The sequence below is a fragment of the Phalaenopsis equestris genome, unplaced genomic scaffold, assembly GCF_001263595.1.
Source record: "Phalaenopsis equestris unplaced genomic scaffold, ASM126359v1 Scaffold000002, whole genome shotgun sequence".
In the NCBI taxonomy this organism is placed as follows: Eukaryota; Viridiplantae; Streptophyta; class Magnoliopsida; order Asparagales; family Orchidaceae; genus Phalaenopsis; species Phalaenopsis equestris.
Genome location: NW_018164444.1, coordinates 78,616,926 through 78,627,974, shown reverse-complemented (window position 1 = coordinate 78,627,974; position 11,049 = coordinate 78,616,926). Strand labels below are relative to the sequence as shown.

The 11,049-nt window shown below is 35.0% G+C and overlaps 2 protein-coding genes across 7 annotated transcripts in view; one reads left to right on the top strand and one right to left on the bottom strand.

The window, feature by feature from the left end:
* Positions 1-8,813, top strand: part of LOC110025090 (coiled-coil domain-containing protein SCD2-like) — a 151,831-nt gene extending 143,018 nt beyond the window's left edge. For 2 of the 4 annotated variants that reach the window (XM_020725371.1, XM_020725364.1), the window contains exons 16-17: positions 7,865-8,009; positions 8,495-8,813. In XM_020725371.1, coding sequence (XP_020581030.1) covers positions 7,865-8,009; positions 8,495-8,616 — 267 coding nt within the window. In that variant the 3' untranslated portion in view covers positions 8,617-8,813. The remainder of the gene's footprint in view (positions 1-7,864; positions 8,010-8,494) is intronic. The other 2 variants (XM_020725381.1, XM_020725387.1) reach the window with 2 other exon arrangements.
* A 1,289-nt stretch (positions 8,814-10,102) lies between these two features.
* Positions 10,103-11,049, bottom strand: part of LOC110018035 (DNA repair protein XRCC2 homolog) — a 43,975-nt gene continuing 43,028 nt past the window's right edge. For all 3 annotated transcript variants that reach the window (XM_020715254.1, XM_020715256.1, XM_020715257.1), the window contains one exon: positions 10,103-10,593. The gene's annotated coding sequence lies outside the window, so the exon portion shown is untranslated. The remainder of the gene's footprint in view (positions 10,594-11,049) is intronic.

The following is an 11,049-nucleotide window of genomic DNA, read 5'->3' as shown; positions in this document are numbered from 1 at the left end:
CCGTGAGCTTGTTGGTAGGTCATTTGGTTTGGCTTTGGCCCCTGCTGGGCTCAGTTTTGGCTTGTTTTGGACTCGGTTTCAGCCATTTGCTGGCTGTGATTTTTGGCCTTAGTTGAGGGGCTCAGTTTGGCTCGTTTTAAGTCTTTGCCCGAGGGCCTGGCTTGTTGGGTGGCTGTCCTGTACTTCTCCTATTCCAACCCGTGAACCTATTGAGGGGTTTTTTGGGACTGTATGGCTCTTCTTGTTGAGTCTGAGTGGCTTGAATTTTATTGATGAATCAAGTTTGTCATCCCAAAAATTATAATCATTTTATTTATCCTCTCATGCATATCAAGGGAGCGCGTTAAAATAACTAATGGTATTTCCTTTGGTTGTCTGAGCTTTGAGCCTTAGTTTGGTTGGTTCCTTTTGTCGGTTTGGTCGAGAGCCTTAATGGTTGTTAGTGGTGGTCCTTCTTGTTGGTTGCCTCGGCCGTGAGCTTTGGCAGCTTCTCCTTTTCCTTTTTGGTGGCCTTGGTGGTGGGCCTTAGCAGCTGTTCCTTGCTGCCCTGAACTGTGAGCCTTAGTAGTTGCCTCCCTTGTGGGTTGCCTTGGCCGAGAGCCTTAGCTGTTGTTCATCTCTTTGTAGTCTGGAATTGAATAACTTGAATGTTGACATGATTTTTGGAAGTATAAGTGGTCTTCGTCTCAGGGTTATATTCCTTTCATTTAAATTGTGAAGTTTGGGAGATTTTCGAATTTTATTTCAGGAGAATACTTGGTTGAGACGAATTGATTTCATAAAAGATATCTTTGGGGTTTGGATATTTGGATACCGGCGTTAGGAGGTCATTTTGACTTAGGTTGATCCACTTATGAAAACGTGAGAAAATGATATCCTTTCGGATTAATTCAAAAATCTTCGGGCTTTCCTGTTCAGGTTTTTTCGTCACGAGTTTTGAGAGCTGATTCATCCTTCGTTCTTTTTGATGTTTTAGAATCAGTCCCTCCTCTCTCTCACCCCATTTTTATTCTTTTTTTTCTTGCTTCTTGGTTCGGTTTTTTATGCTTATGTCTGATATATAAGTGTCTATGTATAGCCTTTTGCTATACGTGGAGCCATCAAACAAAGTCGCAAGTAGGTCGGTTTTGTTTCGGGGCTTAGGGCGGTGATGACAAAGGCACACCGGAGATAGAGCAGAATGATATGTCATCCTACAACATTGGGATCCGATTCAGGAACCCATCAGAATCCGATTCAAGAACCCGGTGAGCTGTAGGATGACAATATAATTCACCAACACAAGACTAGCGGGAGTTGACCCGAACCTTCTTAGATTGTTGGTAGCCTTATGCCCGACAGCGCGATCGACTCGTGGACAACTACTTTTCAAAATTAATAAAAATAAATTTGATAAGAACAGATACACCTTTTTTCTAAAACAAAAAAAATATACATTCTTTCGCTAAAAACAAATTTGATACAACCCACTTTTTGCATGTTTGAAACCTATGTGCATGCTGAAAATATAAATTTTAAATACATTTTAAACATTGGTTGTCCACATGTTGATCACCTGTTTAGGCTAAGGAATACCCTCTTGAGTTATGTTCAATAAGACACCCTTCTAGTTGAGTGGCGGGCTTTATACATACCGGGGAGCGAGAGTAGTCTTCGACGACCCTCGAGTACTAATATATAGTTGAGCCTAGCCCCTACCCGAATGATTGCGGTCCCCTCTTTTCGGACTTTTTCATATGTATTATCGAATTTTTTGGACAAAGCACTCGCGGTCCTCTTTCAGGATTTTTTTCGTGTTTTCTACGATTTTAATCTATTTGTCGATTCGTCGATTTTCTCTCATTTCTCTTGTCGTGAATCTTTTGACGATCTTTCTCGAGATTTCTGGATAATGTTTCTTTGTTTTCATTTATATAAAGCCTTTCAGTCTGGTTCCTCAAGTTTTGTTGTTTGTACCTGTTGCATCAATTACACATAAGGAACAGCGGATCTCCCAGGTATACAGGTTTGTTTTATGTTTATAGCATGTTATTCTCTTATAATCACTTCTCTACTATACATTTTACTTTACTTTATACCGCATGTTGTACTGCTTTCTTCACTGCATACTCTACTATTTGCATGTGCTACATACTCTACTGCTATACTATACACTGTGCAACTTCAACATGTTCCCTGTAAAATATCTAAAGAACTACAACCATAAGGCTGTTGGATTTGACATTATAACCTGAAATCCTAGAAAACTTAAATTTGTCACGACAAGGAGCTGGAACTAGTGCGGTGGGCAGCACGACTATCTTCAACAGCAAAACATGATCCTTCCTTAGCTTTAAACAACAAAGCCATAAGAACTCGAGGTCGTTTGCCTAGAGCAATATAAATCCTCAAACACATCCGCTAGGCATTTGTATAATTCTGTTGTACGATCTAAGCCCTAACTCGTTTTAAGATTCTGAGGTTGTCGTTCGTTACGACCTAAATCCTCACATCTTCCAGGTTGTTTGTGTGATCGTTTCATGCGAATGTAAGTTCTAGTTAAATAAAATTGGCAGGGTAAAACACTTGAACATTTCTCCTTGAAACTGAAGTCAAACCATAGGGTAAACTGGGAAGTCACCGAGGTTCTCCTTCGGATCTGTGGTATTCCCTAGTTCTTCCTTTTTGGATGCTACAATAAATGTTTCAAGTTTGAATCATTCCCCTTTTGCACACCTCTTTGTCCGATTTCGTTGAAAAGTTCTATCCTTTTGACCTCCTCGAAGATAATTTTTCCTGATTTTTATCGAGAGTATTCTTAAGTGACTTCAGTCATTTAAGATGTAATTAACTATAGGGGTTTGTCCTTATAGGAAATTTTTTCGAACCCAGCTTAAAATAAATCTTATTTAATTTTTCATATTAAATAGGGGAATTTGTCGGCAAATAAAACAGTTTTGCAGGTCAAACATATGTCATATCTTTCTTAGTTTATTTGATCGAGTCTCACCCCCTCGAGTCTTGTGTTTATCCTTCGGGATAGATACAAGATTTAAGGTAAAGCGTTTTTTCATTTAAATTATGAAATATAAGGGGTCAGTTTGATTTTCATATATATGTATATATATATATATATCACTTGAAATATTACTATTTATAAAATCTTTCACTCACGTGATAGACCGACAGCTTCTTACGGGCACCACACCCCAAACTTTTTATCGCCGACAAACTTCTAAGAGCTCAATTTGCTAACTTTCAAGAATATTTTTCGCTCTCTCAAAAATTATAAAAATTCACTCCATTATATTCTATTCCTTAAAACAATCTTCATATGTATACTAATTCCTAAAAATGAGAAAATTAAGATATTAATGTTGGTTTTGATTAAATTTTCCTGAGGTTTTAAATTAAAATTACTGCTCTCGTTATTGCAGCACAATAGTGGAATCCCAAATTTCCACTTTGGATGCATGCAACGAATGATCCATAAATGGATGGTTGGGATTAAGATGATTAGATAATATTTGTATTTAGTATATATAAAAGTGTTTTTCTTCTCGTTTTCCATTCCGTAAACCTCAATTTCTCATTCTGTAGGCTATAAGAATGCTGAAATCGAGAGTAGCCTAGGGAAAAAGGAAGGGAAATAGGAGAAGGATAAGAAGAGGGGAAAAAGAAGAAGAAGAAGAAGAGAAAAGAGGATTAGGAGAGGAGAGAAAGATGAGAAGGGAAGAATAGTGGTTAAGTGATAGATTTCAAAGTTTGCATGAGAAATAATATTGAGATTATTTATGAAAGGAAGTATTTTTGGAGTGTTCATCTTAAAGGGGTAAATCATTGAGTGGGTAAGATGGCATAAATTCTAATACTGAAATCAAATTTTCTGAAATCTGTGGTATGTACATTTATTGTTAATTAGATTTTTGTGTGCAGCACAATAGAAATTCTTCGTAATTAGGAAAAAATTTATAGTTTACTATTCACGTGTGATTGTTAATACAAGCATGCAATTAAGTTTATTTTGAGTATACAAATATTTGGCTAATTGGGCATTTTTAAATAAAAAAATATGGTAGTATAAACAGCATATTTGTATACACTATTATTCAAGATAAATATATTTAAATCATATGTTTATTTAAATGTTTAATTAGAAAAATCTTTAACTTGAATCATATGTTTATTTAAATGTTTAATTAGAAAAATATATTGAGCTTAAGAAATATTATGATACTGGGGTATAAGTTGACAATGACATGTTTAAGATACTTCGACAAAGGTGAGCCAATAAATAACAATGATAACTTATGCAAGTAGTGCAACAAAAGTAAGCCTCTATATAAATGTGAAACTTGTATAGGTTGGACGAAAAATTTGAGTTTTATGAAGCCAAAAGGATTCTCAATTTAATATGTTTAGGACACATATACAAGTAGGGCAACAAAGTTGGGCCCGACCAATGAACTTAATCCTACTAATATGATATATTCTAAAGCTGAGAGAGAATATTCCCTTCTATGCTAAGTAATAATTGAAATAAGAGAAAAAATCATATAAAAAATAAACTAGTCCGATATCAGCTGTACGTGTGTTAAAACAGTATTTATAACATTCTAAATGTTAATATTTTTTTAGAGTTCTTTAAAGGAAATGTTTTAGGTACTATTAGACAATTGTTGTTTTAATAATTTTCTTTATAATGATTATAAGGAATAAAATTAGATTATGTTACTTATTTAAAGTCTTAGGTTATTGGAGTTATGTATTAGATCTCTTTACCCAATTAAATCTCATAGTTCAGTAGATTATTATAAATGTTGTTTTCAGGAAAAGGAAAAGAAAATGTTAAGAATGAGTAGAATTATTAAAATTTTGTGATCATATTTTGCTATATATCTATTTTAAGAAAGAAATTTTTTTGAGATAAGAAATCTGACAAATTTATATTTTTTTAAGAATTTTATTGTGCTTTAGAAGCTTTGTTAATATGTTTAAATGAAATATTTTGAATTGTTTGCACTCAACCTAAATGGTTCAATTTTACTGGATTTGTGTAAATAGGAGTGATGTATTTTGTGCTATTGCTGATGGATTTAGGTGATTGAATTTATCTCTCACTCTATTCCGGTGCATAGAATACCTGAAATGATCAGGTTGTGTGGAGCAAGGAGGCGTCGGGGGAGTTTTCTATTGGTTTGCTTAGAATGTTATCAGACGCAGAGGCCATCCAATTGAATTGTTTTTCATAAAGAAATATGACAAACTAAAAGAGGTCTGTTGTGCATGGCGAGTTATGAATGTGGTGAGGCTACTGATGTAGACTGTTTAGCGGTTAGCTGCGGGTAAAGGAAACATAGACCGAGGACCGGTAAGCGGATTCAAAGTTCACTTATGAAAGCAACGGTTAGGGCAGCGGGGGTAGCAGTTTCAGACGAGTAACTCAGTCGTGTCTGAATTCCCTTGCTTCGCTCCGCGCCTCCGGTTGTATGTTAGACTAGCAGGCGCAACGTGAAGGAACGACTCGTCCTTCGCTACGGCCTGCTGTGTCAAATGTATGATAGGCTGCGAACGACGCCTAGGGTTTATCCCGGTAGGTTCTTCAGAGGTCTGTGTATCTCAAGTCAATCCCCTTTAGCAAGGCGCTAGCTTACCAAAAAAGATGCATATACAGTTGTCGAGGCAGTTCACAATTTCATACCTTCGTAGCCTAAAATCAATTTGAGTACCGGAGCGGGAAAAACATTGCTGACTCAGCGATAAACTAATGTCTCAACAGGGGAATCACCTTGGAAAACAAAAGTAGTGGAAGGGGGGTTGTGGTGGGTTCGATTCTCATTTATGGCACCGCAGGAGAGGTTTTCATTTCAGACGTATGTTGCATGCAATTTGATGCATTTTCCAATCCGGATAAAAAAATCCACAGTTGTGGCCTGGTCCCCTTCGGGATTTTTTGACGTATGCAGTCATCGAGTACTGTAAGCCGTTTACAGAGAAGATTTTCTCTCTCAGTCCGCCCATACAGTTGTGGCACATGAATGCCAAACAAAGAGAAGAACTACTAGAAAACAACGGGTTGTATGCATCAGTCAGAAGAAGAAGCAAAAGGGCAGTGCCTACAAAGCCATCCAAGTCGAAGCATCGGTTGACGTCGGTATAGGATCGTTGGCTGAACCAAGAAAGAGTGCTACAAGGGTTGTAGACGAGAGAGAGGGTGTCCATGACTAGAAGGAGGTCAATCAACAGAAATCGTCTTTCATCCGTTTTGAAAACAAAACGATCAGATGGATAAGCAAATAGATCTTATCTTCCACCTATCAACATAGAGCACAAAGTCATTTGATCCATATCAAGAAGGCGATTTCTTTCTAGTTTCCGAGAGTCAGTGGTCTCAGGTTGATTAGAGCACTTTTCTTTCTAAACATGATCTACAGCAAGCCCGGTCGGTGGAAAGAAAGCAGACTTTCTATCATCTCAAAGAGATGTGAAATGATATTGGAGATATATTCAATCAGTTAAATTGCACTCGCATCTATTATGTATCTTGTCAGTTGATGGAAGGATCTTCGTAAGGCCCAACAAAAAACAAAAAATCTAAATTTTAATGAACTTTCTTAGAGACTATTTCACAAGTGTGAGATGAGTAGGCCGAATTATGGTTTGAAGAAAGCTTTTGAGTGGAGCTCATAAAATGCAAAATACTGTTTAATATGAAGTTTGGATTAAAGTTTTTGGTAGCCTAGAAGTGGTTTGATTAATAAGTGCAGGCGAGGCCTATAGGCAAGGAGAGAGTGAAAACTTGGTTTGCATAGGAAAGATAAGTTGAATAAATTCGAATTAGATTTTATTCAAGCTCATCCCAGCATCCCCTTTCGACCCCACATTTGTCTTTTTCGTCTTGTATGGAAAATGCATGACAAGTCGTAGATATCTTTTGGAAGGTTATTGTCTTCATCTAGGGCTTCGAGCTACTGCAACTTGTGTTCAACACTAAGTTTGTCAACTAAGGTAGTGGCTTTTTTTAAAGAAAAATATGAGGTAATGAGGTATCATCCTTTGTACCTTCGGGCGTCCATCTTTCATTAAGTACTTCCAGTAGTAAGAAATTATAAAAGATGAATCCAATATGTGTAAGATATGTGCACTGTGAAGACTTTAACCAACGTGTATTTTCTTGTGTAAATTTAGGAAATTGTGGAGGCGCACCGTTGTGTTTTCCACCATGTAGTATGCAGTAACTGTTTGAATTTTTGTATATTCAGCATACTATGATTTTATTCTAAAGCAAATCCTGATTAGATTCAACAACTTCTAGTTTTATAATTTTTCTAGCGTTCAAACATTGTTATCAATTCCTCTTCTACCATGTTTTGTTTGCCGAAAAAATGACCGAAAAGATGGATCCCAACAGGGTGGGGAACTAGAATACATATTTTTTAAGGAAATTGTACATACATACCACACAATTTCTTTGTATTTTTATGTCTAACACCTAAAGTTTGATGTTTACATTTATAATGCTGACTTCATGAGCCTATGCATGAAAAGGTGTACTTTTAAAAAGTTAGTAGTAGTGATATTTTTTATGAGATTAATGATTAGAGTTTTATCTATGTAAATAAGAAAGTTTAGGTGTTGGATATGTGAATACATAAGAATTGTGGGGTATGTATGTAAATGCCCCTTTCTGTTTGGCCATCTTTTGTCTGGGATATCCTAAGAAACTCAAAATCACTCGTATTGTTGCTGATTAACAGGGTTGGTTTTTTCCAATTGCTTGTTAGTACTTTCTAGCATCCACTCAGTCTTCTGAATCCATAATGTTGCCTGCTCTATACACTTCCTTTTTTTTTCTTTTTTTTATTTTTTGAACTTTTTGAAGCAGACAAGTTTGGATTTTCAGGCCTGGTTGACTTATATTTGGAGAAGAGTTAAGAATCATGGTCTGGAAGAGGATATTGCTGATGATCGTTTACAGTTTTGGATTGATAATGGCGTACATTTGCCGAATTCACAGGATGCCGTGGAAGGTAATTTTATATATGATAAAGTCTATAATTAAGATTCCATCGCTAGTTACCATGACATTATTCTTGTTGAGTTTTAGAAAATTTTCAACTAATGTGGCAAAAGGGATGTCAAACATTTATAGTATAAACCTTGTTTGTAGTGTTTTTAAGTCCAATGGAATGCAAGCAATGTGCTCTTTGTAAGACTAAATTCAACTCTCAGACTTCATTCTTCTTTTGCCGAAAACTAGGCGCTCAATATCTAAACAGTTAATTTTTGTCTCATTTTACTAAAACATATGTTGATATGATCTTTTTGTTCTGTATCTACTATGATTTCGTTTAGGCGGCAATTTGGTTGCAAATATTTAGAATTTCGAGTATTTTAAATGCATTGTATTTGAAAATCTTAAATTTATTTGTAATGACTGAAACTCTGAAACCTTACATTTTTTTAACAACTTTTTTTTATTTATTTTATTGGTTTTTATCTTGCATTTTCACAGTGGAGCGTGCATTATGGGAGTTAAAAAAGTTGGGAATTGAATCCCAACTCTGGGAGGCATGCCGTAAAGGGGTGAACGAAGACTCGAGTCAACATGGAAGCTCAACTCCATCAGAAATTTGAGTTCATTTGGCTGTCAGTATATTTCATGGTGATGAATTCCAACTCTTCTGTTAGTTAATTTCCAAAAATCAAATTGGATGAGATTATCTTATCAGGGGCCCCTTGATTCAGATCATATATATGTTATTAGTAGTTACTTCAATTTTGAGATCAATAAAATTTTATTCATTCATTCATTTATTGTTTTATTTCTTGGGCAATTGTTTGTAATTAGGAGAAAAAAATGGGTTAGATGAATGCACTATATGTTTAATGAATTAATTTTATAATGCACTCATTTTGGAGTAAATGTAATATCTATAGATCTATGTTGATCAAATTTGAGGAGGGACATCTTATATATATACTAATTCTAATTTGCATTCAGGTTGTATGGTTGGAAAAGGTAAATGTTTTCCCATTCATTTGTAAATAGAAAATATTTGCAGTTTAGAAGACCTATTTTTATGCAAAACTTTGGGCTTTATTCTGAGTCATGCATCTGGATCATTTAGAAATAAAATTGAGATTAGGTTCTCTTGACATGGACATGGGGCTTCGTTATTCTGATTCTGAATTATTGAGAGATCATCACAACAGATGAATATTATGCTCGGCTAAACGCTGAAAATGAATTAGGGTAAACGCAATCAATTTCTTTTATGTAGTGTTTTAAGTGCATTACATTGTACATTTGACCATTGAGAATTAAGGTACACGCAATCAAGCTAAATTTATTATTTTACATACATACTTGTATGTATATGTATATAGACTTATTAAAGTACTACTAAATAGAGTATAAACTTTATGATCGTCTCCTTGCATAAGCATTGCTCCTAAGACGATCTTTGAAATTCGCAAACCTCGTGTATGGTCGGTATAGAAGTCCTGCATAAATTACTTGATTTTTTTTTTTTGCTTATATAGGAGAATCCCTCATGTGTATGTATGTATATATATTAAGGCATTATTAGATTTCAAGATTTTATGTTTTTTGTTCAAGATAACAATGAGTGAATCAAAGTATTAGGGTTAAGACTCTAAATTTAGTGTACAGAGTATTTTGCAAACAGTGAAGTCCTGCATAAATTACTTGATTTTTTTTTTTTTTTGCTTATATAGGAGAATCCCTCATTGTGTTTGTATGTATATATTTTATTAAGGCATTATTAGATTTCAAGATTTTATGTTTTTTGTTCAAGATAACAATGAGTGAATCAAAGTATTAGGGTTAAGACTCTAAATTTAGTGTACAGAGTATTTTGCAAACAGTCAGCAGGTCATTTTCATACTCATGGCTTGAAAACATTGGGGACGGATAGAGTGTGCGGAGTTGTAACCTAATTTTTTTAAACAATTCAAGATATTCACAAAATATAGCCCTAGGGGTCTTATTTATATTGAAAGGACCATAAGATGACAAGAAAATACAACACTGCACAAAAAGAGATAAAATAGACTATATATATATATATATATTCAAATATTCCCTAAATTCAAATTTTTAAATAAAATAGGAACACATAATATTTAGGGAGTCAAACACGGGCTTCACATTCGAAGCGATGATCATCATAAACTCTCCTAGAAAAAAAATTTTACATCCGAACTGTGAATGTCCGGACAATATCCCAAATGCAGCTAAGAAGGGGAGGTATCGGACCTTCGCCCTCCTCACTGCATCCGGGCCATTGTCCGGATTTCCGGACTCCGGATGTAAAACTTGCTCTCCTGATACAAAAAAATGTCTGGATAATTACATTGATGGTGCTTGTGCAAAAAGACCAGTTGAGACTTATTGCGGCTTTTAACCAGAAGCCACACAAGTCATCTGATAGTTGGATGAACTCTACATCAAACAATATCGCAATGCTCTTCAAAAGAACCCAATATAACCTCACCTGACATAATCTACTCAACATTTGAGATTGGGTGAAGGGTTGTAGGGAGAAAAATGAACAGATGCAGCTGGTGAGGTTGCAGAAACTATACTACCTGCAAAGAATTTTGGAGTCAAAAATATCTTAGCATGGTGTTAAATGCTTGACATTGTAAATTTCATCTTAGTAAGCAATTCAACAATGCATGCATTTGGTCCAAGCTTTACAGGAATGGATTCTCCAAAATGGTTCACACAAGAAACGTTCAGGGCGAATACAAATAAACGCATAATTGCATTCCTTATATACTCGTAATTTCCTACGAAAATGTTTCATGGCTTAGTACATTTTATTTTGTAAATCAAATCCTACTAAATGATCAAAAGGCAATTTATGCGTATGCTTGGCAAATGACGCAGCAAAATCAGAATATACGTGTAGAAATCTATGGTGATGACAAAATTATCACGAGTAATTTCAACTATAGGTTGTCCTTTAATAGTAATAAAATCAAGTTTCCTAAACTAGTAGTAATAAAGCAACAATATATATATATATATATATATATATA